The 17,634-nt window shown below is 31.6% G+C and overlaps 5 protein-coding genes and 1 pseudogene across 5 annotated transcripts; 3 read left to right on the top strand and 3 right to left on the bottom strand.

The window, feature by feature from the left end:
• The first annotated feature begins 3,056 nt into the window (after positions 1-3,056).
• Positions 3,057-4,302, top strand: LOC104715313 (mitogen-activated protein kinase kinase kinase 20-like). Its single transcript, XM_010432729.2, has one exon. The coding sequence runs from the start codon at positions 3,057-3,059 to the stop codon at positions 4,206-4,208; it is 1,152 nt and encodes a 383-aa protein (XP_010431031.2). The 3' UTR covers positions 4,209-4,302.
• A 2,141-nt stretch (positions 4,303-6,443) lies between these two features.
• Positions 6,444-8,040, top strand: LOC104711070 (mitogen-activated protein kinase kinase kinase 20-like). Its single transcript, XM_010427741.3, has one exon. The coding sequence runs from the start codon at positions 6,547-6,549 to the stop codon at positions 7,831-7,833; it is 1,287 nt and encodes a 428-aa protein (XP_010426043.2). The 5' UTR covers positions 6,444-6,546; the 3' UTR covers positions 7,834-8,040.
• A 451-nt stretch (positions 8,041-8,491) lies between these two features.
• Positions 8,492-11,439, top strand: LOC104711071 (UDP-galactose/UDP-glucose transporter 5). The gene is made up of 10 exons (XM_010427742.3): positions 8,492-8,878; positions 8,985-9,098; positions 9,196-9,354; positions 9,451-9,549; positions 9,665-9,744; positions 9,838-9,950; positions 10,353-10,441; positions 10,644-10,730; positions 10,826-10,894; positions 10,987-11,439. The coding sequence occupies exons 1-10, from the start codon at positions 8,759-8,761 to the stop codon at positions 11,104-11,106; spliced, it is 1,050 nt and encodes a 349-aa protein (XP_010426044.2). The 5' UTR covers positions 8,492-8,758; the 3' UTR covers positions 11,107-11,439.
• A 673-nt stretch (positions 11,440-12,112) lies between these two features.
• LOC147938379 (uncharacterized) lies at positions 12,113-13,454 on the bottom strand. The gene is made up of 7 exons (XM_087465613.1): positions 13,326-13,454; positions 12,965-13,229; positions 12,662-12,755; positions 12,517-12,576; positions 12,433-12,449; positions 12,270-12,354; positions 12,113-12,188 (listed from the first exon to the last, which is right to left on the bottom strand). The coding sequence occupies exons 1-7, from the start codon at positions 13,452-13,454 to the stop codon at positions 12,113-12,115; spliced, it is 726 nt and encodes a 241-aa protein (XP_087321739.1).
• Positions 13,455-13,832: 378 nt separating this feature from the next.
• On the bottom strand, positions 13,833-14,343 carry LOC147938380 (uncharacterized; annotated as a pseudogene).
• Positions 14,344-14,349: 6 nt separating this feature from the next.
• On the bottom strand, positions 14,350-15,478 carry LOC147938381 (uncharacterized). Its single transcript, XM_087465614.1, has 3 exons — positions 15,456-15,478; positions 14,483-15,348; positions 14,350-14,408 (listed from the first exon to the last, which is right to left on the bottom strand). Exons 1-3 carry the CDS (start codon positions 15,476-15,478, stop codon positions 14,350-14,352), a joined length of 948 nt encoding a protein of 315 aa, XP_087321740.1.
• Between the last annotated feature and the right edge of the window lie 2,156 nt (positions 15,479-17,634).

Consider the following 17,634-nt stretch of genomic DNA (forward strand, 5'->3'; position numbering starts at 1 on the left):
TTTTTTTTCTTTGTCAATGTATAATACAAGTCAACTAGATAATAACCCGCGGGAATTTTTTTTTTTATTTTGTTATTTGTTAATATTATGTTTATGTTGTATCATTCATTTACATGTTATATAATATAGTACTATATGGTGAATTTTGATTCATATTAAACAACTAATAGGTAGGCCTATAAACTACTACTGATACCTGTATTAGACCCGTTTTTCGGTTTGTATCCGTCCCGAAAAAAGGTACCCGTACCTTTAGGGTCGAGTGAAGGGTATAATAATTATATTATCCATGAATAATGATCGAGTATCGGAAATTAATTTAATTTTTGAGCGTCTCGTTACCCGTCTCATTACCCGTTTTATTACCCGACTCATAAATACACGTTAATATTTTGTAGAATAATGTTACCAGCGTGAGGAAATATTTATATAAATTTGGATTTGTTTGTTACAAAATAATAGTAGAAAATTTATTAATTCTATACATTTTATAAAATCATATATTTAATTTACTTAAGGTCATACTCTGATTTCGACCCGTAGTTGGTACTACTATTTTGGTTTGGTGCAATATCAAATTTGTTAATTATACATTTGGTAAAGCTAAAAAAATCAAACAAAACATGTATTGACCCGTGATTTGGTATTACAAATTGATGTGATCGTGTTTAGAGATCTTAATATACCAAATTTACAAATTGAAATTATTGGTATAAAATGTTGTATATTAATTTTATAGGTGAAAATTACAATTAGGTTATGTTTATTATCAATATTATACACTTAGTATTGTTTATATAGTGAATATTGTGTATAAACAATTAAGTTTTAACCAATTAAATAGTTTGTTATTATTTCCTAAGATTTATGAAACAATAAATAGAGTTAATTATTTTGTAAACAAATCTAAACTTTTCTTTTGTTAGTTATTAGAATAATTAAAATATAATAGCATTTTTGTAATATGTCACATTAGAACTGGTTAAATTTTTAACAACATAGCTTAAATAAGTATATAGATATATTTTAAAATATAAACAATGTTGTATCCTAATTTTAATATATATTTGCTATTATTAAATGATTTGGATATGTAAATATTTAATCTTAGTTTTATAAATAAATTTAAGTTTTATAATTTTCTAAAGAGTTTGTTATTGTTTCCTAAGATTTCTGAAACAATAAATAGAATCTATTTAATTATTTATTACATAATTTCGAAATAATTTTATTATTATTTTATTAAATAATTTCGAAATTATTTTCTTAATAATTTCTTGTAATCTAATAAATTAATAATTACTATTTTTTTGGATAATCATTTTCAGGTTACAACAAATTAATATTAAGATTCTGTTATTATATTTTGTATTAAAATACAGTGGCATTTTGTGTAATATTTTACATGGAGTAGGGTTATTTGTTTAAAGGGTTGCTTAAATAAGTATATAGATACTCTAATTCTAAAGCAAGTACAATTCAATTTTCAGAATTATTCTTTTTTTTTTTTTTTTTTTTTTTTTTTTTTTTTTATTATGTTAGTCTTTCTCTTGTGGTGATAATCTCACATTTCTGTTAATATCAACAGACTACTAAAGCGTCACTAATTAAGTTATACTTGTAATAAGCAAATTTGGACAAGAAACTTATGAAGCAACTTGCTGATCTTCACCCAAAAACATCATTTGTTTTGAATCAAATGTGAATGCGTCTGACATTACTATATAGAGATATGAACTTACCGTTGAATAGACAAACTCGTGAAACAGTAATCTTAATCAGACCAATTTACATTGTTTGTTTTCTTCTTTTCTTTTGTGCGTGCAAGATTTTGTTCATATAAATAAAAGAATCAGCCAGGCTTTGAAAATTCAAGTTGGGGTATGTGTCTCTGGATTCAATCCAAAAGGATGTGACAAAATTACTCTGGGTTTTCCTGATATTTTTGTACATATCTGAAACTTAGATATATTTAAAAGCCACACATCCATATTCAGATAGTTGTTTTAAATATTCAATAAATAAATGCTAAGAATTATTATAATACTTTGGGAGCTAACACAATGTTGTTGTTGTAATCGATTATTTTGAAATATAATGTATAATAGAAATGATTTATTGAAATCATTATACATCTATATTTTTAAAAAATATAAATTATAATGATTTTGATTATGTTGATGATTTTTATGTTATCATTTTCTCATTAGAATTATAAACTTTACTCCATTAAAGATTTGTGATGGAGCTTTAGTGCTCTTAGAAATGAGTATGAAACCTACTAATCCCCAAAGAATTTATAAATGAAAAAATATGTGTTTAAAATTTAACATGATAGGAACAATAAAGTTAACATTGATAAAGCATCATAAAATATTTTGGTAAAGAATTTAAAAGTTTTCTTGGAAGTTAATAACGCGTCAAAATAACTGATTTGTAAAATAAATAACGCGCAAAAATAGTTGACTGAATAACATAATTCACTTGCCTAAAACTTATAAATTTTAATTAGTTACCTAAAACATTTGATTAATATTTATTTTATTTTACTCTAATAATTTGGATATAAATATACTGAATACCTTCTACCTCCATTCATATGAGACTATATCTCTTCCTTTTTTAGTTCTTAATACAAAATCTCTTGCAAATGATCAAAGTAAAACAATTTTAATAGAGATACACATTTTGGTTATTGAACAATTTTGGTCGCCTCAATTGTTGAATCCTCAAAAGAATTTTCTCCAAAGGTTTCGGTTTTTTTTTTTTTCTATATATATAATCTGATAACAATCACTTTTTTTTTGTTGGAAACTGATAACAATCACTTTGTCATGAAATTTTGATTTATTCAATTGAGAATAAATGAGTCGCAAAGGGTTTTAAATATCAATTCTCCGGGCACTTAGATTTTCTTTCCATTATATCCTGGAAATTTATGATCTCCTTAACACTTTTACGCTGATCCGTTTGTTATTTGTTTGATACTATAATGACTGTTTTGAGTGTGTTTACTGATTCACAATTATTAACAGAACATATACAGAGAAAGCGAGATGGATTCTAAGAAGTTCAGCGATTTCTCGACCCTGCCTCCCAAAAATTCACCTACGAAGAACGTCATAGTGATCTCCTCCGGTTCATCAAGCGCCACAATGTTCTGTCCTCTTCCCCAAAACCCTACTTTGGCTGTAAAACTAACTCCGACCATTCTTGATGGACGACGCTGTTCCAAGAACAAGAAAAAGAGGGAATTTAAACCACCGGCTTTGAAGAAGAGTAGTAGCTGTAGAGTGATAAGGGAAGAATCATTCGACGTAGCCGTTCAGAAACCTACAGACGAAGTAACTCTCGAAGGTGGACTGGTGAAAAAGTCTTCCCCTTGGGTCAAATCTCGGTTGCTTGGGAAAGGGGGTTTCGCCTCTGTTTATCTAGCGACGTACAAGAACCAAGAGAGAGCGATCAAAACTGCAGACATTTCACGTGCTACGACTCTCATGAACGAAGGAAGGATCTTAAGAAGTTTACAATCTCCTTTTGTGATTAGCTGTTGGGGCGAGGAGATTGTACGGGAAGGAGCTGATTATCATTACAACTTGATACTTGAGTATTGCTCTGGAGGAAGTATAGGAGATTTGCTCAGGAATATTCAGAAAGGGTTAATAGAGTTTGATGTAAAGCTGATCGCTAGAGATGTTCTGGCTGGTCTGAGAGATATCCACGCCAGAAACATTATTCACTGTGACATTAAACCGGACAATCTCTTACTGACCCCTATTGATAATCACCAAATTAGGTTTAACAGTTATGTAACCAAGGTTGGGGACTTTGGTTTAGCACTAGAGAAAGGTTCGGTGGAGTATGGAGATGGATCGGGTCATAAGAGAGGTACTATGCGCTATATGGCTCCGGAGCTGATTAGTCGTGGTATTGTGGACTTTAGTGTTGACATTTGGGCGTTTGGATGTTCGGTTTTGGAGATGTTAACCGGGGAACTAGTTTGGGAAGAGTATGGTGATCTGGTTTATGAAGATTTGGTCAATCTAATCGGTCACAGTAATGTCATTCCTAATATACCGAGTGGGTTATCTGCAGAAGCACAAGAATTTCTAAGGGGATGCTTTACTAAGGAGCCTAAATCAAGGTGGGGGCTCGGTGCACTCATGAACCATCCCTCTCTCATTTTGGATGTAAAATTGCCTTTTTAACTTTCTTTTAAACCAAAATGAATATTAACATTTAAGTCAGTGTACTATGTAATTAAGTATACAAAATGTAAAAGGGTCTTTCTGCAAAGAAAAATGTAAAACCATTTAATTCTTTACCAACAGGAACAGAGGAACTGTAATCTTCAATTAATGTCCAGAACAGATAAATATGGTAACTCAATTATTATTATTGACTTTGCTCTTTAGTCTTTTTAACTCATGTAAACTCAATAAGTTAGGCATTTAACTAAAATTAGTTGTGATTGGTGTAATATTGGATGGCTATGGCTCTAAATATATATTTTTAGTTAATTAAAATTATGTTACCTGTTATACATTATTATTGAAACATATGTGATTGGTGTAATATTAATTGGATGGCTATGGCTATTACAATTATTGAAAGAAATTAAGAAAATAAATATATGAATGTTATGTGTGTGCACGTACCAACATGAATACATGATTATCTAAACAAGATGGAAATTTTCATTTTCTTATATGGGAATACTGAATCGACTCTAAACTTCTTATACTCTTCACTGGGCTCTTCATTGGGTTACGTTCATGATGAAACTGTATTCGAAGTATTTGAAGCATGCGAAAGATGTACAGATATGTGATTTTGCAAATTTACATTAGTCTAACAAACAAATTAGGAGATTTAGAGGAGTGGGTAAATGGAAAAAGGCATGCGGACAATAGTAAAAAAAATAACAATACTCTAAGAATTAACATAATTTTGTTGTTGTGATGTATCATTTTGAAATGTAATGTATAATATAAATAAATGTTAAAAAGTATTGAAAATAGCTTACATCTATATATATTTATGAATTACATATGATTTTGATTATTTTGATGATTTTAATGTTATTTTTATTTTGTTAATGAATTATAATTATAATCTTTACTCTATTAATGCTTTGTGATCGAGCTTTACTGCTCTTAGAATAAACGAAAAAAGAAAAAAGTAAACTTGAATCCCAAGTAGTAACCAAACACAGATTCGTTATAAATATATATCCTCATCGCTTCCTATCCGGCTCATCGTTTTAGAAAAATCAGACTTCAGACAAAAGAATCAAGAAGAAAGAGATTAAAAAACAGAGCTCTAGGGTTATAAATTTCTTGGAGTATCATGTTTTTAACTAAATCGACTCTTCATTTGGTTACGTTCGTGATATAATTGTATTCAAAGCATTTGAAGCACACGAGAGATGTACGTATATTAGATTTTGCAAATTTATACTAGTTTAACAAACAAATTAGGAGATTTAGAGGAGTGGGTAAATGGAAAAAGGTATGCAGCAAATAGTAAAATAAAATATACAATACTCTAAGAATTAACACAATTTTTGTTGTTGTAATCGATCATTTTGAAATGTAATGTATAATACAAATAAATAAATGTTAAAAATGTATTGAAAATATTTTACATCTATATATTTCTTATAAATTACATATGATATTGATTATGTTAATGATTTTATGTTAATTTTGTTTTTCATTATAATTATAATCTTTACTCTATTAAAGCTTTGTGATGGAGCGTTACTACTCTTAGAAATGAGAGTATGAAACCTAATTATCAACAAAAAAATCTGTGCTTAAAATTCATCATGATGATAGGAATAATAAAGTTAAAATTAATCCTATAAATTTTTACTAAAGAATTTATTTATTTTTTCTTCATTACCAAAACTTAATACTAAATAAATAACACATCAAAATTACTGATTTATGAAATAAATAATGTTGTGAAATTGTTAAGTTGACTGAATAGCAAAATACATTTGCCTAAAATTTTTGTTTTTTTTTTTAATTAACGAGTTACTCAAAACATAGGATTATTTTTTTTTTTTTTTGCTTTAACAATTTGGATATAAATATATAGAATACCATTTTCCCTCATCCATACTATCTGTTCCTTTTTCAGTTCTTATAATATAGAAAAAATAATACATATACAATATACTCGTGCAAATAATCATTGTAAACCAATTTTGAAAGAGACACAATTTTTTTTTGGTCAACGAAGAAAAAGGGAAACGTGAACCGAACCGTCTAATTTATCACCAAACCTTCGGTTCGGTTTTGCTTTTGACTTTCTCAGTAACAGATGAAAAAAGTAAAAAATGTTGACGAAAAAAAAAGGAAAAAAAGGAGAAAAGGAAACTTGAGACCCAAGTAGATTCATTATAAATAACCTATCGCCTCCTATCTCCTATCGATCTCATCGTTTTGGATTGGAATCGAGAGAGAAAAAGGAAAGAATAAGAGAAATACAGAGAGGGAAAAAAACAAAACAGAGGTCTAGCCGTCTAGGGTAAGAAAGATGTCGAATTCAACATCTTCTGATCGATTAGGTCAGTGGGACGAAGACTCGAACCGTCCCCACAAGAAGCGGAAGTATTCACAAACCAGATCAGAGACGAACGTGATAGAGGATGATGCAGATTCGTCGAGAAAGAGGAACCGTTCAATCCTAAGAAAGCCAGAAAGCGATTCGTGGGTGGTGGCTCGTTGTCTCGGAAGCGACTCAAACGCCTCTGTTTACTTAGCCTTAAGAACGACCGAAGACGGCGAAGACGATCTTCCTTCCAGGATGGCCATAAAGTCTAACGAGATCTCAGAATCAGCATATCTCATGATTGAGGAGAAGTTCTTAACCCGTCTCAAAGGCCAATACATCGTGTCTTGCTACGGCCACGAGATAACAGAGGAGAAGAACGAGAAGAAGAAGTACTTCAACACCATACTCGAGTACTGTCCTGGCCAAACCCTAGAGAAGCAAATCAAAAGCCACAGAGAAGGGTTACCAATTGATGATGTGAAGAGATTCGCTAGCGATATCTTGCGTGGTCTCAAGTGTATACACGGAGAAGAGATCATTCACCGCGACATCAAACCAAAGAACATCTTACTCAAGCCTCTGAACAGCCTATTTGCCAAGTATGGGTATAACAATGCTAAGATCTCTGGTTTGGGAAACGCGTTGGAGAAAAAGCGGATTGATGATGGTGAAAACTGGAATCACACGAGTGGTACCGCAAGGTTTATGTCACCGGAGCTTATAGGGGACAAGGTTTTGGACTATGGTGCGGATGTGTGGGCTTTTGGTTGTACTGTGCTTGAGATGTTGACTGGACAACGGGTTTGGGGAGAGTATGATGATCTTGATTGGCAAAGTTGGGTTACTGTCATTGCTAAAAGTGGTCTAGCTCCCAATATCCCTGATTACTTGTCTGAAGAGGCTAAGGACTTTCTTACAAAGTGTTTGGAGAGAGACCCTGCTAAAAGGTGGTCTGTTGATAGTTTGATCAATCATGAGTTCTTGTATGATGAAGTAGAAGCAGAGATAGAAGCAGATGAAGCAAATCTACATGCTGTAGCGGCGTTTCAACAAGAAGAAGAGGAAGAAGAAGTAGAAGAGGAAGTAGTAGAAGAAGAAGAAGAAATAGGAGGAGGACGAGAAGAAGCAATTGAAATAGATGAAGAATACCCTAACGACGATTCGGAAGAAGAAGATTCGGAAGAAGAAGATCCGGAAGAAGAAGATTCGGAAGAAGAAGATCCGGAAGAAGATCCGGAAGAAGAAGATGAATTTGAGATTTTTATGTGACAATCTACACTTCTTTGGAATCTTTATTTCATTATTGGTTTGATAAATCTGCAAAATTAGGATGTTTATTTTAAAGACAAAATATGTTTCTGTTGCTCTGTATTTTTATTGATTGTTTCAAAAGCTATGAGATGTTATTGTGTCAATCTTTCTGTAGAGATGATAAAGGGAATTTATGTTTTGGTTCAAGAGAAAGCAAATTTCATATTTCATGGAATCACTATTACTGATTACATAAGCTAAAAGAAGACAAGTTGGGATGTCTAAAACCATAAGTTTGTGTCTTGCTAATGTATATGAAAATTTTCCAATCTTGTTTGCAGCATCCAACACATGATAATCATGTAATCTTCTTAGCAACATCCTTAAGCAAATTATTATTAAGAAAAATAATCACTATTACTGATTGCAGAAGCTGAAAGAATGTTCTAACAAGTTGGGATGTCTAAAACCAGAAAGTTTGTGTCTTGCTAATTAATGTACATGAAAAAGATTCCAATCTTGTTTGCAGCATCCACTACATGCTTAATCTTCATCTTGTCAGCTCAGATGTTAGTGAATGAATATACAAAGGATTGTGTTGTCTTCGATCTTCTTCATCACATTGTGGTGGTGAGAGAGAGAGTATATGACAATTTTGGTATTTGTCAAGCTTGTTGTTTCTGGATATTTTTGGGTACCATTAGTTTAGTCAGAGTCCTTGGTCTATAAAATGTGACTCTGGTTCTGATCTTGTTAGCCTTCTTCTTGAAAGTTTCATCTGAGTGTTTTTTTTTTGGTCTTTTTAAGTCTCTTGAATTGTTTGGTTCGGTTCGGTTCGGTTTGGTCGGGACTTGATTGAATTGTTCGGTTGATTGTTCTTTTGTTGTTCTTTTGGGGAAGGAGAGAAAGAGAGAGAGAGAGAAGCAGATCCGTTAATGGAGAAATGGCAGAGCTTGATTCAGTAAACGAAGCCAAGGACAAGGAGAAGAAGAAGAAGCTATGGAAAGCTGCTTTCGCTATCTCTGGTATTATGATCACTCTCGTCATCTATGGTCTTCTTCAGGTCTCTCTCTCTCTCTTCTCTCTCCCCACTCGAATCCGCCTCTTTCTGTTCAAATTGATTGAAGAAAACGATCTGGGTTTTTCGAATTTGTGCTTTGTGATTACAGGAAAAGATCATGAGAGTGCCTTATGGATTGAAAAAAGAGTACTTTAAACACTCTTTGTTTCTTGTCTTCTGTAATCGGCTCACTACATCAGCTGTTTCTGCTGCTGCTTTACTGGTAACAACACTTGAGTTGTAGTTATATATCTCAATGGTTCTCTTAAATAAGCTTTGGTTTTTGATTTTTTGCAATCCTTTGTGTGTTTTGTTTGTAGGCGAGCAAGAAAGTTTTGGATCCTGTAGCTCCGGTTTATAAATATTGTCTCATTTCAGTAACTAACATCTTAACCACAACATGTCAGTATGAGGCCCTCAAGTATGTGAGTTTCCCTGTACAAACTTTGGCTAAATGTGCCAAGATGATACCTGTAATGGTAAGCTTATAACTTTCATGTAAAAGGTGGAACTTTTTTTGTTACATGTGATGTGAGCTCATCACCACTATATCTAATCTATTTGTTTTCTTTCAGGTTTGGGGAACTCTCATCATGCAGAAAAGGTACAGGGGATTTGACTATTTTGTGGCTTTCCTCGTTACCCTTGGTTGCTCTGTGTTTATTCTTTTTCCGGTAATAACCCAATCTTCTTGAAGAAATCTCCATTAGTTCATAGCAAGCTAATCATCATTAGGAACTTTAAGATTACATGGGATGAAGTTTTATTCTATATGTATTTGAGCTGTAGGCAGGAGATGATATTAGTCCGTACAACAAGGGAAGAGAAAACACTGTGTGGGGTGTATCCCTTATGGTTGGTTATCTTGGGTACATATCCGTTTCCTTTTTTGTTTAGTTTTTAAATAGGAACCAGATATTCTGGTATATCCATAATTTTGGTATTGGCAAACTGGCTAACAGGTTTGATGGCTTTACAAGCACATTCCAAGACAAACTCTTCAAAGGTTATAATATGGAAATACATAACCAGATATTCTACACAACAATTTGTTCATCCATTCTCAGTTTCACTGGTGAGAACTTCTCTTTACAGTTAATTTCTCTCTTTTACCTCATTTTTTTCCCGATTCTAAGACCATGTTGCACCTTCTGTGATGATTCTTTCCCATTACTGATTAATCACTTTGGTAAGTTTGTTCTGTTTCTTTCCATGTCCCAGTCTCTTGGTTATATGTCAACTTCTGATTTAAGTTGCAACTGAGATCATATGTTAGTGATGTTAAACCCTGTAGTTTAGTAGGAACCATTCTTACGCTTTGTGTATCTCTGACTATGATTCTCGAGTCCATCAGTGCTTTTCGATATAGAATTCATCTGCCTTGCATAAATCTCGATGTGTGGACCTCAAAAAAGCTTACAAATCAGGTCAACCATGGCTTTTGCTACTTATATGTGAAATTTCTTGCTTGATATAGGCCTTATACTGCAAGGGAATTTACTCCCAGCTGTGGACTTTGTTTCTCGGCATAGAGATTGTCTATTTGACATTGCTTTGCTTTCCACCGTAAGTCTTCTTGCTTTGTCACTACAATTATCATGTTCCAGAAATATATCAGAGTAGAGTATGATTGCATTGCAGTAGTGGTCACAGCTGCTATAGTTAAAGATAAAACTAGAGTTGAGTTTTTATTGAAACAGAAGCCCTAGTACTGCGAAAACTAAAATGTAGTATAAAACTTATCAGAGATGAAACCGGTGTTCTGCAGGTGGCAACAGCCAGCCAATTTTTCATTTCATACACTATTAGGACATTTGGTGCTCTAACGTTTGCTGCCATAATGACTACAAGACAGGTAAATAGTTAGTTACTCTGGTGGTGTCAACTCTTTGATTCCTCAGCAAAATATGTTCTCTCTAATTCCTTCTTCGTTGTCTGAAAAACAAAAAGCTTGTGAGCATCATGCTCTCCTGCATCTGGTTCTCACATCCGCTTAGCTGGGAGCAGTGTATTGGATCTGTAAGCTCCTTTAAGCCTCTCTTTACTTTGGGTTCCCTCTCTTGTGTTCTCTCCTTGTTCTCAAAGCTAAACCCATTTTTCACTGGTGCCAGGTAATTGTGTTTGGATCTCTATATGCTAAAAACTTGGTGAAGAAGAGATCAGAAAAGCCGCAGGCAGCTCAAGAAACTCCACCGGATGAAGAGGCTCAACCTCTGAAGGGAAACCCTTAAAGCACAGCGAGAGTTTTTTTCTTCGCTGATGCTTAAACGTACAGTTACCCACCAAATTGAAAGGATCCCTCTAACTTTGAGGCATCTAACTAACAAAACCAAGCGGTTGAGATGGACTCAATTGTTTTTGTTTTTGTCAAGAAGAAGAAGTCATAGATCACATATGACGAGTATTTATAGAGCCTAATGTATGCAACTCTAGTTTCTTGTTTCCGTTTTCTACCTTTTGTTTGTGCAAGCAAAACTTTTAACTGTTTATTGTAGAGTGGCTAAAAAAATTGTGTAAAATTGTAGGATTTTGGTATCATATGAAAACTAGATGTCTGACTATCATTTTTTTTTTTGGTTTGAAAACTTTATATATGGTAACCTTTAAATTTAAAAAATCCAAAACACTAAAGTCCTAGGGGATGTATTCAACTTGACAATCCTATGTTATTCAATCATAGATTTTAAAAAATTTATTAAAATCCAATGTTATTGAACTGAAAATTTAAAAATATACTTAAAAATCTACTGTTAATAAGGAGGTATCCATGCGCGCGTAAGCGCGGTAATAAGATCTTAAGAAAAATGATTTGATACTTTAGGATATGCTGCTTTTTTGATTTAATATGTAATAATTGACATCTTAAAATATAGTGTTTTATCTTTTGAAAAAAGTTTACAATGTTTTATTGGAGTGTCAAGAACTTTTTGTATTTGCATATATACAGAAGGGATTAGTTTCTAAAGATCCATAATATTCTCAATGTAAAATATTAATTAAGTCTTATAAATAAACAATTAAACTGTAGTAAATAGATATTAAAATTCAATAAGTAAATTCAAAATTTTCTTAAGCGTAAGCAAATTCCAAAAGATCAATATTATAATGTGTTATCTCAGCTACAAAATAAAGATGAGATTAATCCATATTTGGATTTCAAGTAGCGGTTAGTACAAACATTCAAAATTTTTTAGACATTCAAAAATACAAAAAAAAAAATCTTCAAGGCTCCATTCTTTACAGCTGAGTTCCTGAGCTTTCACCTTGTTGCTTCATCACATGGTTTATGTAATAATGTCCAGCAAATTCAGACCTGTAAATATATAAAGTGTTTTAAGAAATTTTACTTTAACATCATACATAACTTGATTTAATATACACAATAACATCTTACATAGCCTGGTGATGCTCCAGTCCTTTGAACTCTGGTTTTATGAAGATCTTCGAAGAGGCCAATGTGTTTTCAATACATGGTGCACCTATAGACATTTACAATTTAAAGTAAATATATTGGTTACCTTATGATGATTATATCAGAACTAATTTATGCTACATACCTTCATATTTCTCTGACCTTCATAAACCGCATTACACAAAACATAGGTTCGGATTTGTATATGAGATGGCAGCCGTTTGATTGCCATATAGACATGAATTGAGAAGCGTAGTTGTCTTTGAGACGACACTTCACAGTGTCATTCCTACATGTTTATCAAATTAATAAAAATCTTAACAGAGACAACTCTAAAATGTAAATGTCCTAAAGGTAGAGTAAATATCTTTTACCTGCCATTCAACAATATGAAAACAACTTCATTACTATTAGTGGCACTCGCATGTCTTCTTTTATCTTCCACATCTATTATACACCCACAAACATCTAATTTGGGGAAAAGACAGAATTTAGGTTTCCAAAGTGTTGCTAATCTATATTTGGTAAAGTTTAAGTTGTACTTTCTATAGGAGGGACCAATACACAAAGTTTCAAAATTCCTAAAAAGATTCTAGTTTTTTGAACACAAAGATACCAATTAATTATACTGACGGATTGTACCAAAACAATATAAAATAAATTAAAGAAACATTTACCGAAAGAGATGGGATGATTTATTCTTCCACGATATATGTCATCCAAATCCTCGAATCGAAAGTAATTCTTTGGACTCAATGATTGGAGCATCGTCATCGTGGTATCATCCGTAAATTTAATCTGATAAGGATGATGAGTATTCATCTCCTGCAGAGTTGGATTGATCACTTTGAAATTTCTAATATCGTACCACTCACCATCGTCGATATATTTCCGGAGTTTAGCGAGAGTATTGGGTAAAAAAGCAGCTTCAATTGTGTCACCCTTCACAGTTTAACAACAATTGTGTTAGAAGTCTTATATACAATAACTGTTAGAACTTGAAATTTAAGTAAAAATCATTCAATTAAAGACTCTAACCTTTACATCCACAAGAAGCAGAACTGTTTTTGTAAAGAACTCTCTGACACTCCAAGAATGTAAGACCTTGGCGTGGATACACCAATTAGTTCTTCCGGGAAGAAGATCAGCAATATAACCAAATCTCATGATTTTCTCAAATTAGGTTTTTCTTGTTTCTTCTCTGTTATCAAAAACGAAAAGGGGATTTTCGATTTGTAAGAATACAAAGAGTCACGATTAAACGTTGCGTCTTAATCGTTTAAGTGCCTCACCTTTGGTCCGATTATTAAAATTTTTAATATTATATAAATAAATACTGTTTTAAAATAAGTTTTGTCACTCTTGCATGTCCAATATTAAATTTGTGTTAACATATTGAAGATGTTTTCACGTTTTTTTTTTAACTCAAGACTTAGATATTGATATGAAAAATCATAATATTATTAAGAAAAAGAAACCCTGAAAATTGAATAACAAATGTATAAAATGAAACGTTATAGTAGATATTAGATGCTTAAAATAAAATCATATATTTTCAAAGACTTCTTTGAAAACCACATTAAGGTTTTTGTTTTGGCATTTCCCTTCTTCATCTGTAATCAAAATCTTTAATCCTTTTCTGCTTGTCACTCTAGAGAATGCAACGTATAGTTGTCCATATGTAAATACAGGCTTGGGTAGAAACAATCCAACATGTTCTAACGTCTGACCTTGGCTTTTGTTAATAGTAATCGCAAATACAAGAGCAATAGGAAACTGACGACGCCTCATACGAAAAGGAAACTTTGCATCCGGTGGAGAAACAAACATCCTAGGAATAAGAACTCTATCATTAACGTTTTTTTACCTGTTACAATCCTTGCTTCAATAACATGATTAGCCATTTGAGTGACAATCAATCTCGTACCATTGCATAAACCTCCTCAGGATCAATATTCCTAAGCAACATGATAGGTGCTCCCTTTTTCAACGTCAGAACATGGTTAGGTCATCCAGAAACGTGAATACTGTTTAAGAATTCCTGAGTGTAGATCATTTCGTCTTAAGCACTTGTATCGGAAGTCTCAATACTATCTGAACTCAAATATTGCCTCTCTTCCCCTGGATATGATAAAACCAAAATAGGAAACCGTTTATATTGAATTTTGTTTGCAAAAAATGAACTCTGAATATACCTGGAAGTTGAGAGAGCATATATTGATTTATTTTATCGACGTCATCATTTCTTGGACTAAGAATAGCTCTTTCGCAAAAGAATTTTGCATCGGTCCTTGTTGCAAACGATGTACCGTATATCTCTTTAACAATTGCTTGTATAGGATTGTCAAATCCCGTAATTAATAAATCCTCAGGTATTTCTATTTCGACCTCACCGTTGTTAGGCTCGTTGATTTTGCCATCCCCAATATCGAGTAGCCATTTTGAAAACGTAGAGAGAGCATCTGCATCCCGACTATTTTTATCCTTACGAAGTCTCATGTTTTGTGTAAGCTGAAGTACTTTACAACTTTCCCAAAGCAACGATGAGTTTATAGAGGCTAAAAATGTCCCAACTCTACCAGCCTCTGGCACAACCGGTAGAATCTGTCTAAAATCACCCCCTAAAACAAAAACCTTACCTCCAAAAACCCGATCACACTTCATAATATCTCGGAAACTCCTATCCAATGTTTCGAAACAAAATTTATTCATCATTGGAGCCTCATCCCATATAATGAGCTTTGCTTCTCTAATTAACTCGGCAAGATGAGATTTAACATCTATCGAACAAGTTGTATATTCGTCCACATGGATGGGTATACCAAATCTAGAATGAGCTGTCCTATCACCTTCCATAAGTAAAGCAGCTATACCACTTGACGCAACATTAAGAAAAATATCACCCCTAGATCGAATATCAGCACCAAGAATACTCAACAAGAATGTTTTTCCAGTACCACCAAATCCTTGAACAAAAAACATACCTCCCTTGTTTCGATTCACAACATCAATAATTTCTAGGTAGACACTTTTTTGCTCATCGGTTGATATACGTAACAACCTGTCGTAATCATCTCGTTAGTCAGCACACATATAGTTTGTCTCATCTATGAGAAGCCTATTCTCATTATTATCCATCACAGATTCGCATGGTTTAGGCATATTCACAATAGTTGACAAAGAGCTTCCATTAGACCGCATAATAATTTCAATCTCAGCTAAACATAGGTTTGTTATCTGATCTTGACTTACAGTAGACCTGCATTATAAAGTATTTTGATTTTACTTGACATATTTATGATCTGAATAATAATCGTAAACCTCTGTGTACACCAATATATTTTTAAATTTTCTTATATATATTTATAAAAAAATAGCTATATATGTACTTTGGTTGTTCGTGAAACACGATCAGTCGGAGAATACATGACCATAATATAACCTGCACTAAACGAATCTCGTAATTATAATCAAATTTAGATTTTCAAACATAATAAAAATATTGAATGAAGAAAAAATTTTAAGAACCTTGGAATATTTTTGAGATTTGGATATCAATCATAAGCTCTGACCTACGTCTATATATATAACCTTAGAGATTGTTATACATTCCTAATATATATAATTTATTTAATAATATGAATTTGTATATTTATAATAATAGATATGTCTAGATATATAGCGTATATCTCTTCTATATGTTAATTTACTTATTTAAACAATAATTACTTACATCCTAATTTATCGATTATGTAAAATCTAATAAATATCTTCTATTTTATTTTTTAAGATAACCAAAATATATTTATTTCCATCTTTATCACTTTAAGTTTATAATAAATATACTCATACAGATAATCATCCATTTAAGTAATTATATATAACATATATATATATATATATATATATATATATATATTCTTTCAGATATGTAAATTTTGTTTTTCAAACAATAGTTATTTTCATCTTTATCATTTCAAATTTGTAAATTTTATAAAAATCGTAACTTTTATCTTTTTGCGAGTATGACTTTTACAAATAAAGGTATATATAACAAAATTTTGTTACATATTAGTCGTTTTAAATTTACGAATTACATAAATTTGAAGATATATACTATTATTGTATAATTCATTTATGTGTAATGTATTAATCTATTATAAAATAATTTAACACTTTTCAGAAACGTTCACAAATTCTAATATAATATAAAATAATTATTGGTAGTTTTATGAGCTATTTCACAAATCTAATCTTTATTAAAAACTTACGATTCTATTATACAAAACTCATAAAAGTGTAATATTCTAAAAGATCAAAGATCAATATATTAATAATTAGATTATTGTTACATTAAAGAAACAAATATTATAGGAATATTATAGGGTGATGAAAATTGTCTTCTTCTTGGTTTTCTCTTCCATATCATCTCTTTATGACACCAAACAGATGGATTTGGAATTTCAGCATAAGTGATTTTTTTTGTCTCGAGGAGCTTGTGTATTGAATATAATCCAATCCGAGAACTTATTTCTTGTAGTCGTCGAAAGAATCATAACATCATTCTCAGGACCATCCTCATTGTAGTATTCTTTAGGTATAACCTATTTAGTAATTATTAAAACATAAAATTATTCTCAATTCTCAAATAATTAAATAATCTAAATAAAATTCAAGCTAAAGATAAAAATTAAAACATTTTTGTTTCTACATACCTAAAAATGAAATTCATGGCTATTAAAGATCATAGTTTTCCTGCAAATATGGCAATCCAAGTATAAATAAAATTATTATTTAATCAGTTATAAAAGAAAAAACAATCGATATAAGCATTCTGATTATATAAATAATACATGATATTAATTAGAACCAAATTTGTTAATCGATTCATCTGGTCCATGATACCTAAGTCAAATAGTTATTAATATGATATTATTATATATGAAACCACCATACAAATAGGTAAATAATAATAATGTAAAACATCAACCAAAAAAGCACAATATTATACCTTTTTTAAAAGGTGAACCAACAACAACCAAAGCTTTATGATTTGTGAATCTTGTTTCACAAGAAACCACTACACGAACATGAAAACAAATAGGATCAGTCGGTGAATCATAAAAAACAGCAAAATCAGAACACAAATATAAATTTGAGAACATGATAAAATAATTTAATGAAAAACCTCAACAAAAAAGCATAATATTATACCTTTTTTAAAAGATGAACCAACAACAACCAAAACTTTATGATTTGTGGATCTTGCTTTCCAAGAAACCACTATACGAACAGGAAAATAAAAAAGATCAGTAGATAAATCATAAAAAACAGCAAGATCGAAATA

The sequence above is a fragment of the Camelina sativa genome, chromosome 9 (genome assembly GCF_030686135.1).
Source record: "Camelina sativa cultivar CO46 ecotype springtype chromosome 9, ASM3068613v1".
Classification (NCBI taxonomy): Eukaryota; Viridiplantae; Streptophyta; class Magnoliopsida; order Brassicales; family Brassicaceae; genus Camelina; species Camelina sativa.

Excerpts from the sequence above, each read along its gene's own strand:
- LOC104715313 (XM_010432729.2), top strand. The coding sequence starts at position 3,057 with ATGGATTCTAAGAAGTTCAGCGATTTCTCGACCCTGCCTCCCAAAAAT.
- LOC147938381 (XM_087465614.1), bottom strand. The coding sequence starts at position 15,478 with ATGGAAGCTCTTTGTCAACTATT. Across the intron at positions 15,349-15,455 it reads GAAGCTCTTTGTCAACTATT|GTTGTTACGTATATCAACCG; the intron begins GTGAATATGCCT and ends TGATTACGACAG. Across the intron at positions 14,409-14,482 it reads TATGCTCTCTCAACTTCCAG|GGGAAGAGAGGCAATATTTG; the intron begins GTATATTCAGAG and ends TATCATATCCAG.
- LOC104711071 (XM_010427742.3), top strand. The coding sequence starts at position 8,759 with ATGGCAGAGCTTGATTCAGTAAACGAAGCCAAGGACAAGGAGAAGAAG. Across the intron at positions 9,099-9,195 it reads TTTCTGCTGCTGCTTTACTG|GCGAGCAAGAAAGTTTTGGA; the intron begins GTAACAACACTT and ends TTTTGTTTGTAG. Across the intron at positions 9,355-9,450 it reads CCAAGATGATACCTGTAATG|GTTTGGGGAACTCTCATCAT; the intron begins GTAAGCTTATAA and ends GTTTTCTTTCAG.
- LOC104711070 (XM_010427741.3), top strand. The coding sequence starts at position 6,547 with ATGTCGAATTCAACATCTTCTGATCGATTAGGTCAGTGGGACGAAGAC.
- LOC147938379 (XM_087465613.1), bottom strand. The coding sequence starts at position 13,454 with ATGAGATTTGGTTATATTGCTGATCTTCTTCCCGGAAGAACTAATTGG. Across the intron at positions 13,230-13,325 it reads TGCTTCTTGTGGATGTAAAG|GGTGACACAATTGAAGCTGC; the intron begins GTTAGAGTCTTT and ends TAAACTGTGAAG. Across the intron at positions 12,756-12,964 it reads AAATCATCCCATCTCTTTCG|ATGTTTGTGGGTGTATAATA; the intron begins GTAAATGTTTCT and ends TCCCCAAATTAG.